We start from the raw sequence: 25,216 nt of genomic DNA on the forward strand, positions 1-25,216 counted from the left end.
TCGCCAACCTGAAGTCCCATCACTCCTGAATCCTTGAGCGTGTCTGTCCTGCAGACAAGGGCACACTCCACGTGACCGTCAGAATCAGGCAATTGACATGAGGACCATCTAACCCACAGACCCCATTCAGGTTTGCCAGTTGTCTCAATAATGTCCCTCTTAGCAAAAAAAAAATTCCATCCAGGCTGAGGTGTCGTGCCGTTGTCACCTTTCCTTAACGTCCATGAATTTGACATTTTTGATGATTATAAGCCAGTTATCTCATAGAATGTCTTTCAGTTTGAGTTTGTTGGTGGTTTCCTCATGGTTAGATTCAGATTATGCATTTTCTGCAAGGATATTTCAGACGTGATGCTCTGTTCTTTTTGTTGCCTCCTCTCAGGTGGTGTATTTCTTTGACTTGTTCCTCTATTGGTGATGTTCATTTGATCGTTTGAGTACAGAGGTATCTGTCAGGCTTCTCCGTTGTAAAGTTACTCTTTTCCCCTTTGTAATAAAAAATATTTTGTGGGAGGTGCTTTGAGACTATGTAGGTGTCCCCTTCTCATCAACGTTTTCACCCACTGGTTTTAACATCCGTGATGTTTCTTTTTTTTTTAAATAAATTTATTTATTTATTTTTGGCTGCGTTGGGTCTTCGTTGCTGCACGAGGGCTTTCCCTAGTTTCAGCGAGTGGGGGCTACTCTTGGTTGCGGTGTGCTGGCTTCTCATTGCAGTGGCTTCTCTTGTTGTGGGGCATGGGCTCGAGGCACGTGGGCTTCAGTAGTTGTGGCACGCGGGCTCAGTAGTTGTGGCTCGCGGGCTCGAGAGCGCAGGCTCAGTAGTTGTGGCGCACGGGCTTAGTTGCTCCGCGGCATGTGGGATCTTCCCGGACCAGGGCTCGAACCCGTGTCCCCTGCCTTGGCAGGCGGATTCTTAACCACTGCGCCACCAGGGAAGCCCCCCGTGATGTTTCTTAACTGAATAATTACTACTTGGATCGCTGCCAGGTGGTGATCTTCTAGTTCCAGCATCTTTCCATGGCAGGCACTGCACCTTGTGGGAAAGCTTCCTCTCCTCCCTATTTAGTTTTTCCGTAGATCCCTACTTCGTTCAATGGGCTATAACACAATTTTATCATTATTTCGATGCTCAGATTGTCTCACATTTGGCCAGTGGGAGCCCCTTCAGGTTGGCTGCCATGTTCTTTTGATGTGTTCCCAGGGTTCTTTGATCACTTCCTTACTTTCTGGCCCCCAAGATGCTTCAGGCTCATCTTTTGCTTTCCCTGCTCTAGCCCTGGAATCAGCCATTTTCCCAAGAAGCCCTGATTCCTTTCAGTGGAGAATGGTATTTAGAAACAAAGACTTGGGCATTACATGTGCTCATCACCATTGGTGTATTGCTGTCCCCAGACCCTCTTAGTGGAGCGCGTGAGGGAATATTTGTACTGTTTATATGTATACTTACACATACACTTACTATTTACATCTATATTTATTTCTGTATTTATGGAGATATATGAAAAACCGTGAATTCAGTCCTATTCTAATGCAACACCCAGGGTTAGTCTCATTTTCTTTCTGTATTTGAACTTCCTTCTCCCATAGTGAGAAACCTGGGTCCCATTATCCTTAATGTATTAGTTGATCTACTCAACTGCCTGAATGTTTCTGATCTCATGTTCCCACGGCTGCCCCACCTCACGTCACTCTGTGGGTTCCTACACTTTGGGCTAGACTGCTGCCCTCCTGTACAGGAGACCCTTCCTTCTGCTTGGGCCCTGAACCCCGCTCTGGGCTGCTTCTCCCTCCTGCATCCATCCTCACCGCCACACGTGGGCTTCAGCCCCCCAGGCCTCCTCCCACCCACCTCTTTGTGCCAGTACTCCACACTGGGATGCTTCTGCCCTGCTTCCCTAGTGTCTGCCATATCAAGTCTGTTAGGGCAGCCATAAGTACCAACAAACTGGGTGGCTTAAACAACAGGAGTTTATTGTCTCACAGTTCTGTAGGCCAGAAGTCCTAAGACAAGGTGTCAGCAGGATTTGGTTCTTTCTGGGGCTCTAAGCACAAATCTGCTCCATGGGGAGAAGTTTCTCCTTGACTCTGGTGGTTGCTGGCAACCCTTGACTTGTAGACGCATCACTCCAATCTTCAATCAGTCCAATCTCTATCTCTGTCTTCATATCACTTCTCCTCTGTCTGTGGGCCTTTGTCCGAATTTCCCTCTTCTGGTAAGGACATCGGTCATATTGGATTTAGGGCCTGTCCTAAGGCAGTATGACCTCATTGTAACTTGATTACATCTACAGAGACCCTATTTCCAAATAAGGTCACATTCACAGTTTCCAGGTGGACATAAATTTGGGGGAACACCGTTCAATCCATTGCCTCTGCTTTGCTCAGTTCCACCTAATGTGCTTTTGGACTATAGCGTTCATAAAGGGAGGGAGGGAGGAAAGAAGGGTAGAAGGAACTCTCTTAGTAGTTTCGAGAAGAATGTTCTCTGTTGCCATATTCTTATTTTCTAAGCTAAAATTAGGATGCTCTGCTGACATCAGGACTCTTGGAAAATGCAGGACTTGGAGAGAGCACAGGATGGCACTCATTGTCATGTCGTGGGACTTTACAAGTCCCCACGGGGACTGCACCCCTCAAGATACCTTTGCTGGAAAGCATCGCAGCCCGTTACTCTAACTGTTCAGGAAACTTGATATGGTGCTGCCTGGGGTTGGGGTGCCCCCTCCCCGACCCCCCGTCCCCTAGCTGCCCAGTTCCAAACAACAGTGTCTTGGTGCCCCTTGTCAGTCCCGTAGTAGGCGGTGCTGCCAGCTGTCTCTGAAGAATCGCTGGAGCACTTGGGAAGGGTGAGCCCTGACTGTCATCAGCACTGGCCGAGAAGGGAGCACTGTCCGTGCTGGGACCCAGCAGCCTGGGGAAGCCACCACCGCCCAGCTTGCCCTAGAAGTTGACTGCCCCGATGCCTGAAAACCGACCCCACTCACTGCTTCTTTTCACTTATTACCTTGTATTATATTCTGAGCTATATTAACTTATATATTACTTGTATAGAATATATAAAAATACATACATAGAATATATAATTATGTTTATTAACTATATCAACATATATATTTTGAGCATTTTCCCATGCCAATGAAATATTCTTCCATAGTTACAATATTCCATTATTTGAGTCTACCACATTTTATTTAACCATCTTCCTACTGTCTGATATTTGGGTCAACTTAAAATTTTTGCTACTGTAAATAATGCTCCATCAAACATCCTTGACCTTAAATTTGTGTCTGCAGAAACTATTATTAAATACCCACTATTTTTTTTTAAACATCTTTATTGGAGTATAATTGCTTTACAATGGTGTGTTCGTTTCTGCTTTACAACAAAGTGAATCAGCTATACATATACATATATCCCCATATCTCCTCCCTCTTGCGTCTCCATCCCTCCCACCCTCCCTATCCCAACCCTCTAGGTGGACACAAAGCACGGAGCTGATCTCCCTGTGCTATGCGGCTGCTTCCCACTAGCTATCTATTTTACATTTGGTAGTGTATATTAGTCCATGCCACTCTCTCACTTCGTCCCAGCTTACCCTTCCCCCTCCCCGTGTCCTCAAGTCCATTCTCTACATCTGCGTCATTATTCCTGTCCTGCCCCTAGGACATAACCTTTTTTTTTTTTTTTTTTTTTTAGATTCCATATATATGTGTTAGCATATACGGTATTTGTTTCTCTCTTTCTGACTTACTTCACTCTGTATGACAGACTCTAAGTCCATCCACCTCACTACAAATAACTCAATTTCGTTTCTTTTTATGGCTGAGTAATATTCCATTGTATATATGTGCCACATCTTCTTTATCCATTCATCCAGTGATGGACACTTAGATTGCTTCCATGTCCTGGCTATTGTAAATAGAGCTGCAATGAACATTGTGGTACATGACTCTTTTTGAATTATGGTTTTCTCAGGATATATGCCCAGTAGTAGGATTGCTGGGTCGTATGGTAGTTCTATTTCTAGTTTTTTAAGGAACCTCCATACTGTTCTCCATAGTGGCTGTATCAATTTACATTCCCACCAACAGTGCAAGAGGGTTCCCTTTTCTCCACACCCTCTCCAGCATTTATCGTTTGTAGATTTTTTGATGATGGCCATTCTGACTGGTGTGAGGTGATAGCTCATTGTAGTTTCGATTTGCATTTCTCTAATGATTAGTGATGTTGAGTATCCTTTCACGTGTTTGTTGGCAATCTGTATACCTTCTTTGGAGAAATGTCTATTTAGGTCTTCTGCCCATTTTTGGATTAGGTTGTTTGTTTTTTTGATATTGAGCTGCATGAGCTGCTTGTAAATTTTTGAGATGAATCCTTTGTCAGTTGCTTCATTTGCAAATATTTTCTCCCATTCTGAGGGCGAGATAGTAGACTGGGCACTTTGCATGTCTTATTTAAGCATTGCCACAAACCCTAAGGCAATTATCCCCATTTTACAGATGAGAAAACCGAGGCATAAGGATCTTGGGTTCTGCTACCCTCTGCATTTGGTTCCTGAAGCATTGCCCTGGGGAGTGGCCTTAGTTACCAATGGAGATACTCCCAGACCTGGACGGCTCCTACAGGAGTGGAAATAGTGGCAGAGACTAAGGAATTTCTGAAGTTTTAGGGGAATAGCACATCGATTTCTCATTTAAGGGCACAACTACCCAGTCCTCGTCTCACATAAGGTATGGTGATAAAGAAGTGGCAGTAGCCACAGACTCACTCCTTGCCCAGCTGTGGTAGACACAGGAGCTGCCGAGGCCATCCCTAGTCTCCACCTACCTGTGGATGACCTGCTGTCCCAGAGTCACAGTGGCAGTCAGACCTCCAATGATGTCCTGCATCTTGGCCACCAAGTTAAATAAGGACAGTGCTAGGCCCTGTGGAGATCTAATCACTTATTCAGAAGTTCCAGGTCAAATTAATTAGCTGAGTCAGACAAGATCGATTATCATTAATATGTAGATATTTCTTGGGGCTGTCATATCAGTGTGAACAAAATGATCCTTGTGGTAATAGTTGAATCTGCATTGGTCAGGGAAAGCTTTTTTGGAAGGGTAGATTTAAAACTGGCCCCTGAATTCCAAGAGAGAAGGGAGCTGGTATAGAGCGTGTAGGACACAGTGGCGCTGAGAGATTGAAGCTGGTTGGAGTGGAATTTGTGGACTGGGGGTTTGGCACTTTTCAGAGGTCCTGACACTAAAAATGAGGGAGAAGAAAAAAGGCCCCACAGGCAAGCGATTGCTCTTCATACACACGGAAGGGTGTGGAAATGGACAAATACCCATAATGCCTAGCACTTTATTGGTTTTCAGTACCTTACAAGAGTGTTCCTGTGAAATTAACTCTGAGATGGTAGACCATGGCTTCCATGGGGTTTATTTGTGTTCCTGAAATACTTCTCCAGGTTAATCAGTAATAGGCAGAGCCGGGCAGGGTGCACTTTCCTCCTTGCCTGGTTTCATAAGACCCCTCTAGGACCCAGGTGGCCAGTGCTGGGGCCAGGTGACTCTGTTTTATGGCAGAGGCAGAGACTAAAATGAAACAACTGGAGAATACACCCAGTGACTCAAGTTTTAAAAAAAAAACTCTAATTCTTTCCTGTTGCTTCCTAAAGAGGGGATGGAGGTAAAGGGGTGGAGAGTGGAAAAATATTTTTATTTTGGAGTATGGGAGTAGAGAAATACTGTTTTCCTAGTACCAATTACAAAAATAAAGCTCCAGCTGGACAGGATATGCAGTGCGTCTTGCTGATTTCCACCAGCCAGGAAGGTACTAAAAGGGGCAGGAAGTGTGCATTGAAGGGGGTGGACTGGGTAACCAGGTTGGGACGCTGCTTTCTATTCTTTAGGCCCGGCGAGTGCAGCCTGAGCAGTGCTCCCGCCGGCAGGGCTCCTAGGGCGGGTGCCGGGTCACACTGGGAGGCACTGGGCTCTCAATGCCCCTTTATGTGGTCCCCAGTTTGGCCTCAATAGTCCACAGGCTAAGTAAGGGCCTAAGACTCCTGTTTAAATCTGAGCTCTACCACCTTCTGTGAGCTTGGACAAGTTGCTTAGCTTTATGTGCCTCAGTTTCTTCATCTATCAAATGGGGATTTTAGTAGTACCTACCTTACAAGTTTGCTGTGAATCAAGTGAAGTAATACCCCTGACCAGCTTAGAACTTGCCTGACACTTCATCCCTGTTATCTAGTGTTAGTGTCACGGTGGTGTGGCGTGGGATACTCTGGGCAATCCCTGTTTTCCAGGGCTCGCAGGTCTAGGCGGGAATAAGGATGGCTCACACAGAAGCTCCCCCACTTAACATCAGGCTGGCTTCCCAAAGTTAATTCAGCTTGCCGAGGGTGAGTCAGGCCTTTTCAAACTGGCCTGACTAAAAACTCAAAAGAGTGCAGTTTCAGGTGGGTAACTTGCCTTTTCAGGAACCCCACAGGGGTGTCTTCTGAAGATACTTTGTTTTTACCTAACACTGGACCACTCACTGTGATTTGGAAAGACTAGAACCGGCCTTGAAACTGTGTGTCTATCTTTGGGAACAAATGGTTCCCCATTCACACCAGCCACATCTCGGGTGTTGGGTAGCAGTGTGTGGCCAGTGGCTACCTTGCTGAGCTGTGTGCATACAGAACATGTCCAGTATCGCCGGATGGGGCTGGTCTGCATTTATTGGCTACCTGCTGGGTGCATAGTGCAAGGCTGACTAGTGCTACATGTTAACATATGTAGCAATGTTAACAGGTTTGTTTCAGTGGAGAAAGGCACATAAAATTGCAGCAAAGAATATAAGGCAGCATAAGATGTATGTTAGAGGCAGTGTGTTTTATGGATTCAAGGGCAGTTGTGAATTGGCCAGGGTGGGCTTTGTGGAAGAGATGGCATTTGAACAGTCTGTAAAGGGGTGCCTGACTATTTCCAGGCAAGACCTTTCTCCTGAGCTTCTGGCCTCAGATATCTAATTGCCCATCCAACGTCTCTTGGGCTATCCCAAAGACATCTCAAATTCAGAAGACCTGAAACCAATCTCAGTATTTCTCCTCTCTTTTTTTGAAAATTGAAGTATAGTTGGTTTACAATATCATGTTAGTTTCAGGTGTACAGCAAAGTGATTCAGCTTATATATATATATATATATATATATATATATACTTAAAAAAATTCTTTTCCATTATAGGTTATTACAAGATATTGAATATAGTTCCTTGTGCTATACAGGAAATCCTTGTTGTTTATCTGTTTTACATACAGTGGTGTGTATATGTTAATCCCAAACTCCCAATTTATCTCCCCTCACCCCACTATCCCTTTGGTAACCATAAGTTTCTTTTCTGTGTCTGTGAGTCTATTTATGATTTGTAAATAAGTTCATGTGTATCATTTTTTTAGATCCAATATAAGTGATATCATATGATATTTGTGTTTCTCTGTCTGACTTACTTCGCTCAGTATGAGCACCTCTAGGCCACTTGCAGCAACATGGATGGACCCAAAGATGATCATACAAAGTATTTCTCCTCTTAAACCTTCCACGTTCCCTGTTGCGGAGTGGCCTGAAGAAGGGCAAAAGGAGGTCACAGATAAGTTTGAAGAAGGAAGGGAGTCAGACATTCAGAAAAAAGAGTGGTGGCCCACCTCTGTTTTTTTCTCTGGAGCTAGAGGCAAGATCATTTGCTGGGATTGATGAGTGTGGAAGTGAGGTTGGAAAAATCTGAAAAGTGCTCCCATGGGGAACAGGAAGCACTGATGAGAGAGAAGCAAAAAAAAAAAAAAAGACCTGCAGAGACTTTTTGAAAGCTCCGGTGAGGTGATAAACCATAAATCTATAATGGTATTATTATTATTATGACTGGGTACTATTCAGCCCAGTCCAGAATTTTTGCCACCGGAGCAAACAAGAGGGAGAGACCCATATGTAGTAAAGTGGTTGGGCAGCTGTGTTTGGGAAGAGTGGGACCAGAGAGTGGACATACTAGGGAGAGGAAGCGGGGAAGTGGAGCCTGAAGGGCAGGGATGATCCTCTCTTGGAAAAGTGCACATGTGCACAGATGCAATGTGTGCCATATATTTCTAAGGCTTACTCCCTGGGTGGAGAACTTCTGTTCTCTTTAGGCTGCGTTGAGAACTGTTTTCTAGAATGACCGTTGGCTCACCTGCAGTACTGAAAGCCAGAGATATTTTGGTGTCTTTCGAGCACATGTGTGGAGGCCATAAGTCAATTTCTCTGTCAGCTTATGGTTGTGATTCAGAGTCTAAATCATACTCTTTCAGGTACCAGGGTAGATTGTGGTCAGAGGCAGGGAAATTTTTGTAAAGGAGCTATGGTAATGTCTTCTAAAAGGGTATAGAAAACATGCCTAATAAGAAAATTGTGGGTAGAATGGCAAATATGCAAAATCTATAGTTTGGATGATTCTCAGTATGGGAAACTGTTTCTTGGTATTTAGAAGTATTTAGACTTTTAATTTCATATGCATTTATATTCCATTCATGATGAAATCTATTCCCCATTGGCCTCCCTGTTTTCCCATGACTCAACTGGAGATATTTCTGAAACATACGAGACCTGGAAGGCCATTGGCTAATGGTACTAAATAGCAGCGATACCTACACTTAGCTGCATAACAATTATCCGAGGATAATAAAAAAATAACTGATTCTTAAGCCCTGGAGATTCTTATTCAGTAGTTCTAGGATGGGGCCAGGGAACCTTTTTTTTTTTTTTTTTTTTTTGATTCCCGAGGTAATAACGTTGCACAGGCAGTTTTGGGATGCTGGTATAGGTGGAAAGAAAGTATAGCAAAGTATGCTTATGATATACTGAGCCATACTGGGTTATGATGTATTGAGCTATTTATAGCAACCCTGCCACATCATTCAAGGTTGGGTTCCTGAAAAATCTATATAATAGGAGAATTCATGGTTGAATTGCTTAAAACCTGAGAAACACTGGGCTAGAGACTAAAATACTTAAATGAATCTATGACATGTGTCTTTTTAACGTTCAATAAAGTAAAACAGTAAATGCATGAAATTATATCCGTGATAGAATGGATAGCATACAATTGATTTCCATTGCTTACTAGCTCTCCTGAAGTTTCACAAAACTTTAAAATTGGTTTTGCATTGGTGTGGATAATATTATGCTGAGAGGCAAGCTTTTTTCTGTGTCGAGCGCTCCATCCAAATGTTGAATGTCTTTCTGATTTCCTGACTGCTAATTGTTGACTTGGCCCTACGGTCCCACCAGAGTATGTAGAGTGATTTGAATATTGTAGGCAGAGAAGTATTAAGTATAGCCAAATGGGTAAGTCTCAAACCCCCTCCATAATGCACAGAGTCCTTTCACCTTAGCTCTGAACATGGTATTTTCTTGCCAAGCACATGCTGTTGAACTTCTCTTGTACATTTCACTTCTGTCTCCTGGGAGTCAGTTATCGCTGTAAGGGTTTGCCGCTGCTTCTCTTCTGTATCCTTCTCTTCCGTTTTCTACTTTCCACCATGACCTCTGCCTCCCCCACCATCCACATGCTCACACACATCTGTACACACAGCTGGGAACCAGTCTAGCACAGTACGATGCTTTTTATACTTTTTTGGCCACAGTACCAATATAATAATATAAAATTGAAACAAAAGTTTAATGAAACAATGCTTATGCTTATTTGGGGAGCTCTCATAGTTTCTATTCTGTATTCTCACACATTAAAACTAAAGTGCTGATCTTCATCCTGTAATTCGGATCTTAATCCAATAAATTGATTTCCTGACCCTCTAATGGGTGGCTACTGGATGTTTGGGAAAAAAACTGTTTTAGAGGTTTCTGGCGTATTCTTCCAGTCAGGAAGATCTGGATTTGAATCTTAGCTTTACCACTTGACAGCTCTGCATCTTGGGAAGTAGCTTCATTTCCTCATCTGTAGAGGTGGAGATAAGATACTATACCTCATATAGATTGTTTGAAGATGGAATGAAATAATGCATGAAAAGCATTGGTATCTCATTCTTAGTAAGGGCCTGAGCCAATGTGACAGGGATAAAGAGAATGATGATGATGATGATAATGGTGGTGGTGGTGATATTCAGTTTTAAACTACAGCTTCCTCTCAATTCACATAATTTTGAACTGAAATTCTTATTTTTCCAAAAAGGTACACAAAAGTCAGTGTGGGGAGTGTAGGATGTTATGTAAGAGGAACTTATATTTTGGGAAGGATTACTGCATATTCAGGAAAAATCACCACTAAAAATTGCTATTATATTCCTACAAACGTATTGCCACTTGTGTGTGTGTTTTTCTTTTCCTGTGTGTTCCCATAGCCACCATCCTGGACAGAGCTGTAGCTCTGGCTACTGGCTTCCTTGCCTCCACGTGTTCCTGTATAGAGTGCTGTTTGGTTCATGAGGAAACGAGGCCATTCAGAACTTTTTAGTAGCCCCTGTAAACAAGCTGAGTGTCTAGCTGGGCATTGGAGACCCTCCAGAAAGACCTGGGCTCAAATCTTGGTTCCCCATCTGGGGGCTTGTGTGACTTGGGCACTTTTTTCTTTTTTTTTTTCAAGTTAACCTTTTCAATCTATACTTTACCTCATCTCTAGAATGAGGATAATAATATTTAACTGAGTAGGGCTGTTGTGAGGGTTAGTGATGATGTGTGTGAACTACCCAGTCCGTGCTTCTCACACGCTGGCTGGCTCTTATGAAGCTTCCCCCATGGTGGTACATACATCAGTTGCTCTGCCCACATCAGCAAAGACATCTTCCTCCGTTCTGCTTCGGCCATTAATACCAACCTTTACCTTGTCTGACTTGACTTGCAGCCTTTTCTCTGCCTAAGTGATTCCTCCCTACCTTATAAGCTCTTCCTTTACCGTAAAGCTTTCGCTTACGAACCCATCTCATAATGATTTATGAACGAGTTCACCTAGTTGGCAATTAATCATATACTGCCTTCGGATCTCTATTGCAGTCTTTTATTATTATAATTATAGTATTATTAGTTAGCTTTATATGATTTATGTCTCATGCCCCCAGGTAATTTATTAATTCCTTGAGGGTAGCGATCCTGTCTTACACGTCTTTGAATCCTCCACAGCACTTAGCACGGTTCCTTGTAATAACATGTATTTAATAAATATTTGTTGGTACACTGGATGACTGGATACTGCAGACAGCACATCCACAGGAGGATAGGGTCCAGTGGTTAGAGTTGTGAGAGAAGGTTTAATGGATGAAAATAGACTTGAGCTGGCTTTTGTTGGGAGGGTAACATTTATGTAGGTTGATAAGAGGGGTGGCGCATGGCTATGTGGGGAGAACTATTAGGGGACAGGAGCCTGCACAGGCATGTTTAAAACAAATGATGCAGCTGCAGAGGAGATGGCACTGAGCACTGCTCTGATTGGCTTCTGTGACACAGCCTCAAAGTTAGGCCCTGTGCTTAGCAACTTAGCTCCCATCCCTTTGCTTTCCCTCTTGCCCGGTTGTGGCTTAGCTCCTGTGACGCTGTAACTGGGAACTGGTGCGCTGTGCGGCTTCTGGTAGAAATTCTCTACGTTTTCCTCTGAGTGAAGATGCCTTTATTTCCTCTTTGTTCCCGAAGGAAATTTTCACTGTATATAACATTTTAAAATAGCAGTTATTTTCTTTGGGTGCTTTAAAGGCATCTTTCCATTGTCTTCTGTTTTCCATTGTTTCTGTTGAGTAGTCACTGTAAGCCTTCTGGGTTTTGTGGTTTTTGGTTTTTGAAGGTCATGAGCCTGTTTTTCCTCTGGCTTTTTTAAAGATTTTTCTCTATATTTTTGGTTTTCATCAAGTGTACTACAGTATGCCTAGGTGTGGTTTTATTTATAGTTGTCAGTTTGGGGTCTGTAGTGAGTATTGATCACTGTCTCTTCAAATTTTGCTCCTGCCTCATTCTTTCTCTTGTCTTTGTGGAACTTCCAACTACCCATGTTTAGACCTTTTTAGGTCTAAAATCCAGTCTATGGATTTTATGGATTTTAGGTCTGTTTTTACATGTTCCACTTTTTTGCCTCAGTGCTTCATTCTGTCTGTTTCGTTCTGACCTGTCTTCTGGTTCACTATTTTTTCCCCTAGTGATATCTAATCTATTGGTAAACCCATCCATCGAGTTCTTAATTTTAATTATTTATACTTTAGTTGTAGAATTTATAGTTTATAAATTCTGTAGTTTCCAGTTCTCTGAAAAAATTTTCCATCTTGTCTTTTATTTCCTTGAATGTATTAGGTATAGCTGTTTTAAAGATTATGTCTGGAAACATTTGGTATGTGTATATTTGTTATATCTGTTTAAAATCTGTGTATGTATCCCTGTTGGTCCATTTCTATTGTTCATTACTTCCCTTGGTTTTCTATTTTGTTGTCTTTTAGCCTCGTATTCTTAGCTGTATTGATTGAATGCTGGCCATTGTATCTGAAAAACAGCAGAGAGAATATGAATCTTAGGATAATGTTATCTTTCCTCAAGATATGATTTAAATTAACTTCTGGTAGTTCCAGATCATTTTAATTTGGTCAAGGATTGAGATTAATCAAAGCTGGGCTTTAGTCTTTGAGGTTAGTCTATTTCCATTTAGTTTTATCCATTACAAAGCTTGCGTGTTTGGAAAGGGGGAGGTTTCCAGGACTCCCTTTTCCTAGCTGGGTCTTTATCTTAAATTCTTATCCCCCTAGTCACTGAGTGTGTCAACAGCTCTGCTCAGCTTTGATGCCCTAAAGCCTCCTCTTCTGGATTCAGCAGATTCCCCTAGGCTAGGAGAAGAGCTGCCCCAAACATCAGGCTTACCATCCTGGGTTTCTTTCTTCTCCCAGATCTTGCCCTCCTAATTCTTTACTACCATCTTAGTTCTCTGATGTTTCTAAACATATTTTTAAAAACACACTTTGTGGGACTTCCCTGGTGGCGCAGTGGTTAAGAATCCGCCTGCCAATGCAGGGGACACGGGTTCGATCCCTGGTCCAGGAAGATCCCACATGCCGCGGAGCAGCTAAGCCCATGTGCCACAACTACTGAGCCTGCACTCTGGAGCCCACGAGCCGCAACTAATGAGCCCATGTGCCACAACTACTGAAGCCCACACACCTAGAGCCCGTGCTCTGCAACGAGAGAAGCCACCGCGAGGAGAAGCCCGCACACCACAGTGAAGAGTAGCCCCCGCTCGCCTCAACTAGACAAAGCCCACGCACAGCAACAAAGACCCAATGCAGCTAAAAAAAACAAAACAAAAAACACACACTTTGTTTAGGTTTCTTAGTTATTCACCAGGAGAGTTAGGTCTGAATTACCTACCATGCCATTACCAGAAGCAGCGCCCTGTCAGCCAAGGATTTTATTATCTAAAATCTAGCAGAGATGTTTAGAAGTCTGTAATACAGAACACTAACGTGATTTAAGTGGTATTTTAGGATGATTGATATGTCAGTGGTATGCAAAACAGAGAGGAGTTGGGAATATCTCCATAAGTAGAACAGTTAAAAGACCATCATAACTGAATACTTTCTGAAGTGAGAGGAAGGCAGGCATTATGGTTTCTGAGCCTGGGGATTGCAGACAGACCTGAACGAGAGTCTGGGCTCCCCTACTGACCAGCAGGTTGCCTTTGGGCAGTTCCCCAACCTATCCCCTCATTTGAAATGTGGGGTAATAAAGTCCCTACCTCCTAGGGTTAAAAGGGAAGTGAGAAACTCACAGAAAACCCTGGTTTTCATGCCTGGCATATAGGAAGTGCTCAGTAAGTAGTAGCCATTGCTGTTACTATTCCAAGACACAAACCTCAATTATCTAAGTTAGAATTCAAGATCACTGTTAATAACACTAATCAGGACCATAGTTAGCATTGTCAGCTTCATGGGGGATGCGATTTATGTCCTGTGTGTCACAGTGAACAGCTCGTGCCTTTATGCAGCAGCCCTGGTGCCAGTAATACTCTAAATACTTGCCATGTACTGAATTGATTTGTAGCCAATGCCATGGTTTTGAAGATGATCCCAACCCGAAATCTCAAAGATGTAAGGATAGCTGATTTTCCAAAGTCAGGCTTGAGGGTAGAAGCTTCATATTTTAGGTTTATAGAACCATAAATTTAAGCATTTCACTTTTAAAAACAGCACAGTGTACAAGAAATGACGCTTACAAAAAAGATAAATCAGATTATGAGCCTTCATATTACAAACGGATTCCTAGAATCACAGATAACCTCAGAAATTATCTTTGTGAAACCTCTCCTTTTTCTAGATGATCAAAGTATCCACCAGAGAGATTGAGTGACTGGCCCAAGGACACACAGTGGTAATGACAAAGCCAGGACTGGAACACGAGCGTCCCAATTTCTGGTGTATTTTGGTCCTCTTGGCAAAAATAGCACCTCTTTGTCTTCTCTACCGAGTTCCATGCCTTCTTCAGGTCTGTTCAGGCAACACTGGCCTGGGTGTTGCTGCCCATGGGAAACTTGCCTTAAAGAAGGAAGACCAGTCTATCATCTTGAATTTCACTGATAGAAGCTAGAAAACACATGCCACATAGGCATGAGTTTCTGGTGCTAGCTGCATGTAGAATTCTACCTTTCCTTTCTTTCACCAGAGGATGCATACTCGACCTCTGATAGTCATGAGAAATCTATGTCAAATGGCAACCTTTTTATTCTGGGTTGTGTGGCAAGACCACTGGTAATTCATTACCTGTTCAGTGTGTTTGTGGCAGGGGGTGGGGGAGCAGGCTATAAAATCAAGTAAGACAGAGGAAGTGCCTCCAGGTAAAAGGGTTACCTTTCATTGTGTGTCATCGGGGATGTCCTAGCTGTTAAAAACAGCAACACCATAGAACCTGAAATAAGTGAAGCCCTTGATAAAAGAATTTTCCCTACTTGGATCAGATATTTGCTATATTTGCTATATTTGCTTTTCCTAAAAATCTGCTTGTAATTAATGACAGCCCTGATGACTGACTTAGAACAGTTTTTACACGTGTGATTTCCATAGTGTTTTGGCTAGGTGAGCGATAAATGTTGAGGTTTGGCTGAGCTGCATCCTTGTTAGAAACACACAGGATGTAAATAGGGGCTGGGCCAACGGGTAGATGATGCAGCAGAACCTGCCACACTGAGACCAGTAGAGGAGGCCTGTCTGCCAGGGTGACCAGACTTTGTAGCGAGTCGCGGAAGAGCCAGGTGAGTCTGGAGCCTTGCTCCGCAGTGTGGTCCAAGGACCTAGGAGCTTGTTAGAAATAGAGAATCCCAGGGCTCACCAAACCCTGCTGAACTGAGATTTGTATGTGCGTTAACGTTGGTGAAGCACTGGTCTAGGTTTTGTAATCAGCTCTTATCTTTGCTATTAACAACACTGATCATACAACACTGATCATTGGTATAAATCTCCAGTTTTCTCTTTAGTCTTGGGTTGATGACCAAAATCCTAGACATGGTTTCCCAGGTCTGCAGGGTCAGCCTGTCTCTGGCATCATCCCTATTGCTGGTTGCCTTCTGCAGCTGGTCCTCCTGCCCCAGGACCTTTGCACTGCCTACCCTCCTCACCTTCCTTTACCTGTAGATGGGGTAGGAGCCCTATTTTCTGACTCAGAGTATCTTACCTTCTATACTGGTTTCCTAGGGCGGTCATAGCAAAGTACCGAAAACTGTGTGGCTTCAAACAACAGAAATGTATTTTCTAACAGTTCTGGAAGCTGGAAGCACCAAATTGAAGTATAGGGCTGTTCTCCCTCTCAGATCTCTAGGGGAGGATTGTTCCTTGCCTCTTCCAGCTTCTGGTGGTTTCAGGCAGTCCTTGGCTTGTGGCTGCATCACTCTGGTCTCTGCCTCTGTCTTCACATGGCCATCTGCCCTGTGTCTTTGTCTGCATATGATGTTCTCTCTGTGTGTGTCTGTGTCCAAATTTCCCTCTTCTTCTATAGACATTAGGCTCCTGTGAGCCTTTGGTCACAACATTTTCATCAACCCATTGCTACATAATCTTGTTTTATGTGTGTCTCTGTTTAAAGGCTCCATATTTAATACGTATTGTAGATTCAGTAACGTTGCACTCAAAGCCAACAAACCGGAACTCATGGCTGAAGGAAGTTTATCTCACAGACATATTTTCTCCATAAGGCACATCACAGCTTGGAATGCTAGATCGCGTTTCAGACGGACCACTCTCTGGGCCATTTTAAACGGCAAAATCACCAACAAACAGCAGGAAAATGTGAAAAATGTTGCACTAGATAGACTGTGAAAAGGATGCATATTTATAGTGTGAGAGCTGAAATAAGAAGGCAGAATGTTACCTGTTTGACCTTAATTGGGAGCGTGTGCATTGAATGACTCAAGTTTTTCACCTCTCTGTGCATGTCTGTGAAGGGCCAGGAAAACACCCTGAGGATTGATTTGGGTGTTATAAATATATTTAGTGAGTAGGTACATTTGCAAAGATGGAGTCCTCGAATAATGAAAATTGAGTGTATCTCCCCACATAGGCTTTAGTTTTAAAGACAGAAGGCTTTTTGAACTATTTCAGGCGACCGTTTTTTCCAAATGGGTTGTCTGTGGAAAACATAGGGGAGGGATATGTTATTATGATGACGGATCGGAAGCAGGCGTGTTTCCGTGTTGCTGAGCTTAGGCGGGGCCGCAGGGTCCTGAGCCACTGCGGTTCTGCTTGTCACCTTGTCCCCTCAGAGGCACGTGTCACTACGTACCTACTGTAACTTCTGCTCCTCCTTTACCCTCCTTACTGCCCTGACTTAGCTGCGCCCTTTCTGTGTCTTAAGATCTTCTCAAGAAGGAGGATCTGACCGGTTGACTGGGCAGGGCCCTTGCAGGGCTCACTCACCCAGTGGATCTAATGTGGACGGCCTTTCCTGATGTTCCCAGAACTCTCCATAACTCCTTATCATCCTGGGCACAGGATGCTCCGTGGGCTGTGGGAATTATCTGCTCCCCTGTCTCCCGCTAGACTGGGAGTCCCTAGACGGCAGGGACTGTCTTCTTTCTTCCTATTCCTGGAACATCGCTCTTGACATATGATCTTTGGGTGGATGAAAGAGTGAGTGAGTGGAACCACTTGAGACCCACTCAGAGCAGCTGTGTCGGGGGCTCCCTGTGGCTGTTCCATGTCCTTTTGGACTGTCCCTGCAGTTCCTGTCACTCCTGAAGCCACCAGATGAGTGCACGGGGCCAGCCTGCAGTGGTGACCGCACCTTGGCTGATCTTCAGAACTGGCCTGGTCCTTGTATTGCACGTCTCGGGGTGGGGGGACGGGACGGCCGCATTTAGGCTTTGTAGGATTATCCAGAGACCTAGAAGAGGTAGAGTTCCTACTCCCAGCGAATTTACACTTTGGTTAGGAAGAGAGGCTGAGCACAGCTGAAAAGTTTACATTTAAGATAAGAGCTGGATAAGAATAAAGACAACATTGGAATAGCTGCCCTGAAGCAATGTTTGACTTTCAAATGAGCAGTACAGGATCCGTGGGTATTGTGGGGCATGAAGGAGGGATTCCTTCAGCTGGAGCGTCTGGGGAGGCCTTGTGGTGGAGGAGGGCGGAGGCTGCGTCTTGGAGGACGGCTGGGGATTGGCAAGGCCCGGAAAGAGGAGGAGAGAGGCAGGAGCAGGCCGTGTCTGAGACGGCGAGTCGGTCAAAAGTGGGGGAGAGGTCCAAGGGAAAGGCAGGGGCTAGAATTTAGTTCTAGAATTGAATTAGGCTCTACAGGCAGAGGGCGGGGCCCCAGGTGACTCGCTAGTGGCACTTGCCCTCTGGTGCGAGCTGCAGGCAGCACGTAGAGGAGACGGGAAGGCCTCTGTGAGCTGGAGGAGAAGGTTACTGAGACTTTGACCATCTCAGCCTGAAGTCATCTGAGTAGAATATTCAGAGCTCGTTTTTGGAGGAGAAAATGGATAAAGGAAAGATGAGGCAGCCAGGGGTTGAAAAGAGGATCATGTCCCACTGTGCACGAAGTCCTGTGGAATGGATGCTTGGTCGCCATTGTCTCTGCTTTTGAGTCCTGCACCGAATTTAAACTTCCGTGTAAACAGGCTGAAGACGAGTGGTAGACAGCACTGTGTTAGTGATCCCGCTCTGGGTATATTTAGGTGGACAAGGGAAGGACTGTCTAGAAATGCAGCTGGAAGGAGGGGGGAGAGGTGTTAATGTGGGCTGGTGGAGGAAAGGTGACCCCAGGTCGGAGGAGGCGGATGGCAGTGAGGCAAGACCCTTGAGGGAACCCTCCAAATAAGAGATGCTTTCACGTCAGAGCGATGCTGAAGCCAGAGCTAGAGGCTGGTGCACTCTGCAGGGAGACAGACCACATCAGGAGGGGTGGCCAGTGGGTGAAAGCCTTGGAACCGCGTGAATTGATTCCGTAAGCGCTTGGAAGTGCCCATGCCGGGGCTTCGACGCATGTCTGTAACCCAGATACCCTCAAGGAATGACTTGGTTACTCTGTCCACCCTTGGCTCTTGGAAGGATAATACCCAAAGGTATTTGTCAGACCCTGGTCCTCTGAAGGTGCCTGCCGTAAACACAGCCTAGCGTTAGGTGTCCGGGCCCTGTGACTGGCTGAGTTTCTGCGTCATGGGGACCCTCTCAGCTGAGAGCAGGGGTGACCTGCACCACCGCCCCACCGAGACGGCCCCTGGGGAATGAGCAGCGCACGCAAGCGGGGGCAGGGGGCTGTAGGGCAAAGCCCCTGATACGCTCTCAGAGCCCCCCAGCCCCCATGTACACACAAGCTGTGCGGTTTTGAGGAAGAGGAAAACAGAAGAGGGTCAGGCAGGGGTGTCAGACTTCACGGTGCAGACATGACAGTGAGTAGCAGAAATGCCTGATGTCGTGCTTCTCTTCTGCAGAAGGGCACCATGCCGGTGGAGAGGATGCGCATGCGCCCGTGGCTGGAAGAACAGATCAACTCAAACACGATACCAGGGCTAAAGTGGCTTAACAAGGTAAGTGCGTGTGTGCGCGTGTCTGCTTGTATGCGCATGCGTGTGTGTATCTGTGTGAGAGAGATCCTTACTAAGCCGGCGCCTGTGTATCACCGCAAGTGAAACTGTTCTTCGTGTTCAAAATATTATGCTTATTATTTACAAAAAACAACCAAGCAAAAAGGATCGTGAAAATATGAAATTATCATACAAAGAAGACTTATCATCCTCTCAGACTGTAGCCTCGACCCCGAGGTAAGGCTCTGGTCTCGTGGATGACTGTTGATGGGAAGCTTCTTGCTGTATTTATGTTAAGTAATTCTCACCCTTTTCCTTCTCTAAATTTCTTTCTTGCTTCTGGTTTTCGAGGATTAGAGGACATGGAACCTGTAGGGCTTTCTGTTGGGAATGGAGCATATTGATATTCTTTTCAGTATTCCTTATGTAAAGAAAAGTTTTGTTTTTGTCTTAAAAAATGGTTTTATTTTTATCATGAAATCCTGTTTGTGTGCCTACGTGTCCTAAAAAAGCAGTATTCCATCATTTACACCCCCTATCTATACATAAATACTTCCTTACTTTTATCAACCTGAAAACTCTCAGTTTAGTTGATCCTGCCTCTCATGGGGGGAATCAGGAAGACCTTGGATGTAAAATAAAGACCACCTGAAAACATTTAGTTATAATCTAGAAAAGCAACGAATACATCATGCTTTCTTTAAGATGGCCCAAGAGAGAGATTGCTCTCCCACTACCAGGAATATTGCAGTTCTTCTGAGCAAATGTCTTTTACCTCTTCTACCTCCGCCCTGCCTTTTTAATCTTAAGGACACGATGAATAATTTAGCAGGTCAGCCTTTACCTTTGTATCACGTGCTCCAGAGCTTAGAGCCAGATTGTGGCCGTTCCTAACAAGTGTACAAAATATTGCAGCATAATTTTTTTTTACTAATATTACTCCTTGCTTCATTTTATTTTTTCAGATATCTCTCAAATCTTATTTCTTTTTGTTCTTTTCCCCTCATTTACCTATTTTTTCACTTATTTTAAGTGTAACAGTGTATTGTATTTGAACGTATCTGAGTCCCTTCTGAAACAAGATGGGGTAGAAGTAAACAGAAATACTTTTAAGTTAAGCATATGCTCACTTCACGTGACCTGTCATATATTTTAAGGTCTAATGGCAAACAATGTATTTTTCTAGGCTTGCAATGTCTATAGTGTTTTAGGTTTATATCCTGGAGGGGCTTTGTAATTAGCCTGTTACAAAGAAACAAACAAGAAATCATGTTGCCCCTTGTCCTGCTAGGTTAGCAGGGGCGCATGTAGAGGTGTCAGTAAAGGGGAGATGATAGTCAAAGGAGAGTTGAAGAGACATAGGGTCCTCAAGAACAAGAATAACGATAGTGATAATGATCATAATAAAACTAATTTACGAAGTGCAGGCACTCCTCTACACAAGGTCGTGCATTCACTCCCATAATCCCCACTATGGGGTAGATGCTGTTATTTTTTCCATTTTGCAGACAAGGAAACCAAGGCTTGTAGGTTTCGTAGGATTCTATTTTGAAGAACAAAGTAACTTTGCCTATTATTGATTTAGGGTGTGAAATTAAAGCAGATGTTGCTGATTTCCGAAGAGAAGTAGGTTTGGTTTTGCTTTTTCTTTTTTTAAAACCCACCCACCCGTTTTGGCTGGCTTGATGCAGTGGCGCACTTACAGTGTCACTGCATCTCCTGCACCAGGTGGGTGCTTGATGTGCTACAGTTTGTTGTTCTCTGTAGTAGGTTGAATGGTGGCCCCCTCAAAAGATAGGTCTACATCTTGACCCCCAGAACTTGTGGATGTGAACTTATTTGGAAAAAAGAGTCTTGGCAGGTGTAATTAACGTAAGGATTTGCAGATGAGATCATCCTGGATTATCCCGCTGGGCCAATCCAATGACAGGGGTCCTTACAAGACACAGAAGAGGAGACACACATCCACAGAAGAGGAGGCGGAGACTGGAGTGATGCAGCCACAAGCCAAGAACACCTGGAACCACCGGAAGCCGGAAGAGGCAAGGGAGGATTCTCCTCAGAGCCTCTGAAGGGAACGCAGCCCTGCTGACTTCTTGTTTTTGGATTGCTGGCCTCCAGAACTGTGATAGAATCCGTTTCCGTGGTGGTAAGCCACCCAGTGGGTGGCAGTTTGTTACGACGGCTGTAGGAAACTTACACATCCTCGCGGGGTAGCTTCCTCACCGGTACTCTCCACTGAGACACCTTTTCCTCCGGCCACTGTGCCCGTGTTTTTCGGATAGAGGACCAGAAAGTGAATGCATGCCTCTTAGTGCAAGTGAGCACTTGGCCCCTCTCTGGCGGCTCTTCCTGCTGAGCCTCACTCACCTGGCTCTTGGCTCGTGAGTTCCCTTCCCTGGTACAAAGGGACAGGAGAGCGTCCCCTTGTCCTCTGCTGGGCCGGTGTGGGCCAGGCTGAAGGAAGGAGGGTGCGCTGTGGCTACAGCACACGGCACCTCTCAGGACGGCGCTGTCCCAGGAGCTTGTGGGCTGCCTGAGCGCCCAATGCGGACAGAGCCGTCCCTGTCCCTGTAGACCTCAGCTGGCCTCAGGGCATTTCCTCTCCGTACCCACCCCTCCCCAGGGCATCTATTTATAGGTTTCTGCCAACTTAGGCTGGATGGCATTCGTCTGTCCACATAAATATTTCACTCAGACCCTACTGTTATTTCCTGCCCATTCATAAGCCTAAGAATCCCTGTTCGTATTTTGAGTGGTTTGAGGCCATTCCAAATTCTCTTCTCCCACTGAAGCCTATTATGACTCCTGGAACACCTGTGCTGTCTGCAGCGCTTTGTCATTCACTTGTGCCTTAGCTGTGTTCTGAGTGTCGGTCCTCACGGTGAGGCACTCCAGGCTGGCCATGCCAGAGGGCGGGCACCAGGGCTGTCTTGATTGTTGCCGCAAGCTCAGTGCCAGGCCTCGTGCCCGACACTCAGGAGGTAACGTCGTGCTGAGAGTGAATGGATGAATGATGGGCACTTGAAGGGGAGAAACATCAGTGACTCTGCTTTTGTTCTGTTAAGATAATTAGACTTAAGAACACTGGGTTGGCAGCTGTCACGTGTCTCTCAAATGGGGACACCGTCAAACCCAGTGCATTCTTAGTAAGAGACAAATAGGTGGTTAATTAATGCCTTAAATGTGTTTCCGCCTCCTCCTTTCAGTACATGAAGGGCGGAGGGTGATGGAACGGGTCCTCTGGGTTCCTCTGGAGGAGCGGTGAGGAAGTTTGGCAAAGCAATATTATCACTAGTTCTTGAAAGGGGTTGTGGCTTGGGCCAGTTACATTTTATTATGAATATTTGCAAATAGACATAGTGTGCTTGAACGATCTAATGACTAGGAAGAATAGCGCAGTAAATTCCCATCTAGATTTAAAACTCACATCTAGATTGAACAATCATTAACATTTAAAAAGGATCTGTGCGCTGTGTGGTAAAGCAGCTCCCTGACACTGTACACCGATAAGATCCAAGAACGTTTCTTATAGAGCTACAATACCACTATCAATTAGGTAATCGTAAATTAATCGTAAGTAATCGTCATTTAAAATGTCATTACTGCCCTGTTCATATTCAGAATGCCTTGAGTATTCCCCAGATATCTTTTTACAATTGATTTGTTCAATCAGAATCCAAAGAATGCCCACAGGTTGTGTTTGGTTCCTGACCATGAGCAGTACACGCTCCCTTTTTTCCGTCTCTCCATTGGCTTGTTGAAGAGACCAGGTCAGTTCTGGATTTGTCCTCATGCTTGCTTGTGGTTTCCCTGGGCTGTTTCTTGAGGAAGGAAGGAGGCGGCAGTATTCAGGTTCACCATTTTTCTCGTCGCTCCGATTGATTCCCACCCTGGTTTTTTTTGTTTTGTTTTGTTTTGTTTAATTTATTTATTTTTGGCTGCTTTGGGTCTTTGTTGCTGCACGCGGGCTTTCTCTAGTTGCGGCGAGCAGGGGCTACTCTTCGTTGAGGTGCACGGGCTTCTCATTACGGTGGCTTCTCTTGTTGTGGAGCACAGGCTCTAAGCGCACAGGCTTCAGTAGTTGTGGTGTGTGGGCTTCAGTAGTTGTGGCACACGGACTCAGTAGTTGCAGCTCACGGGCTTAGTTGCTCCACAGCATGTGGGATCTTCCCGGACCAGGGCTGCATGTCCCCTGCATTGGCAGGTGGATTCTTAACCACTGTGCCACCAGTGAAGTCCCCCAACCTTGGTTATTGACGTTCTTATTTCTCACTGGAGATCTGCCTGGACCGGGCACCAAGGCCCCTCCCCAAGCCTGGGAGACATCAGGTAGCTCCCGACCTTTTCCTGCTCTGCACTTTGAGAGCAGGCTTGTGCTTGTGTAAATATCAGGCCATTTCGGAACAAAGTAAGAAGTCCAAACAAAAATAGCAAACGACATTGGAACATCGTCTAAATATTGGAGGAGTGAAGAGGCACAGGGAGATAAGAGGACTAGTTTCCCTTTGGGGCCAAGGTATGTTTGCTCTGCTTTGCTCAAGATTATCTCGTCTTCTCAACTCGAGCTGGCCTTCTCTCTCCTGCCTGCAGGTGGGCAGAGGTCTCTATGTATCTAAACGTGAGTAGCTCCGCTACTGCATTTAGTCCTTCCGTACACGCTGTGTGTAGACACCACGGGTGGGGACCCGGCGCTTGGGATTCTGATGGCACATCCTGATGTCACAGAGTCTACACAGAGCAATGCCCTCCCTGTCCCATAGAACCAGAATGTTTACTGGTCAGAATCTCTTTCAGGTTTAAAATGAGTTTTGCCATCTTTATCTTTCAACATAGTTTTGCAACTTGAAAAACTAGTTAAAAGTTACATGTAGTTTTTTTTTTTAATTTACCATTTTAAAATGTGCAATTCAGTGGCATTCAGTACATTCACAATATTATGCAGCCATCACCACCAGAACTTTTTCATCACCTCAGAAGGAAGCGCTGTACCATGAAGTAGTCACGCCCCACTCTCCTTTCCCTGGTTCGTGGCCACCACCGGTCTGCCGTCTGTCTCTTTGGATTTGCCTTTTCTGGATATTTCATATAAATGGACTCATTCAACATGTGGCCTTTGGTGGAAGGTGTCTTTCCCTTAGCACAGTGCTTTAAAGGTTCATCCCTGTTGTAGCACGTATCAGACTGCGTTCCTTTTTGTGGCTGAATAATATTCCATTTTATGCATGTATAACACGTTCTTTATCTATTCTATCAGTGGGTGGACATTTGGGTTGTTTCAGTCTTTTGACTACTGTGAGTAGTGCTGCTATGAACATTCATGTATAAATGTTTGCATGGACAGCTGTTTGTAATTCTTTGAGTGAAATTACTGGATCATGTGGTAATTTGTGTTTAATTTTTTGAGGAACAGCCAAGCTGACTTCCAGAATGGCTGCGCCATTTTACATCCCCACCAGCAATGTGTGAGGGTTCCAGTTTCTCCACATCCTCACCAGCACTTACTATTTTCTGTTTATTTTTTTAAAAAATTCTAGCCATCCTAGAGGATATGAAATGGTTTCTTATTGCTGTTTTGACTTGCATTTGCCTGCTGATTAGTGATGTTGAGCATCTTTTCATGTGCTCATTGGCCATTTATTTATCTTCTTTGGAAAAAGGTCTATTCACGTCCTTTGCCCATTTAAAGGGGATCCATGGTGGATAATTGCTAGGTTCAGTCATTACTTTTGTGGTTTCATGGTTTGAGCATGGTTTCTGGGAGACTAGTTTTGGGAGGTGTGTGTGTGTGTGTGTGTGCCTGCAAACACGCAAATGCTTGAAAAGATCTACTTATAAAATCAATTTTGTGTCTTAGGAGATAGATTTCAGATTGTGTCACCCCAAGTCTCCTTTGTCCTAGAACAATGTACAACAGCAGATTCTTTAAGGATCTATATCTTTAAGCATAAACCTTTAGATTCTGGTTGTGTAGTTCAGGAAAAAAATCTTTCACCGAGATAAATTCATTTGCATGTTTTTCGCTTTCATGTCAATGTCAGAAACTGCATTAAGTGATTTTGCCCTCTTATTTTCATCTACAGTAAGAAATAAAGTTTCACTCAGCCCTCTTCTGACCACTGCCCTTTTTGAATCTGGCCAACCTGGAACCCTGCCCTCTCTCGGTGGATGATACAGCATGAACAAGGAGGGATTTATGAAAAATCTCTCGCTTTCAGTTCT

General features: G+C 44.5%; 1 protein-coding gene across 4 annotated transcripts in view; it reads left to right on the plus strand.

Moving 5' to 3' along the window:
- The window catches only part of IRF2 (interferon regulatory factor 2), an 84,943-nt gene that overhangs the window by 26,575 nt on the left and 33,152 nt on the right, over window positions 1-25,216 (plus strand). For all 4 annotated transcript variants that reach the window (XM_082375358.1, XM_082375357.1, XM_082375359.1 and 1 more), the window contains one exon: window positions 18,902-18,997. In XM_082375358.1, the coding sequence (XP_082231484.1) occupies window positions 18,911-18,997 (87 nt within the window). In that variant the 5' untranslated portion in view covers window positions 18,902-18,910. The remainder of the gene's footprint in view (window positions 1-18,901; window positions 18,998-25,216) is intronic.

Source organism: Balaenoptera borealis (assembly GCF_965194805.1).
Source record: "Balaenoptera borealis genome assembly, chromosome: 21".
NCBI classification, from domain to species: domain Eukaryota; kingdom Metazoa; phylum Chordata; class Mammalia; order Artiodactyla; family Balaenopteridae; genus Balaenoptera; species Balaenoptera borealis.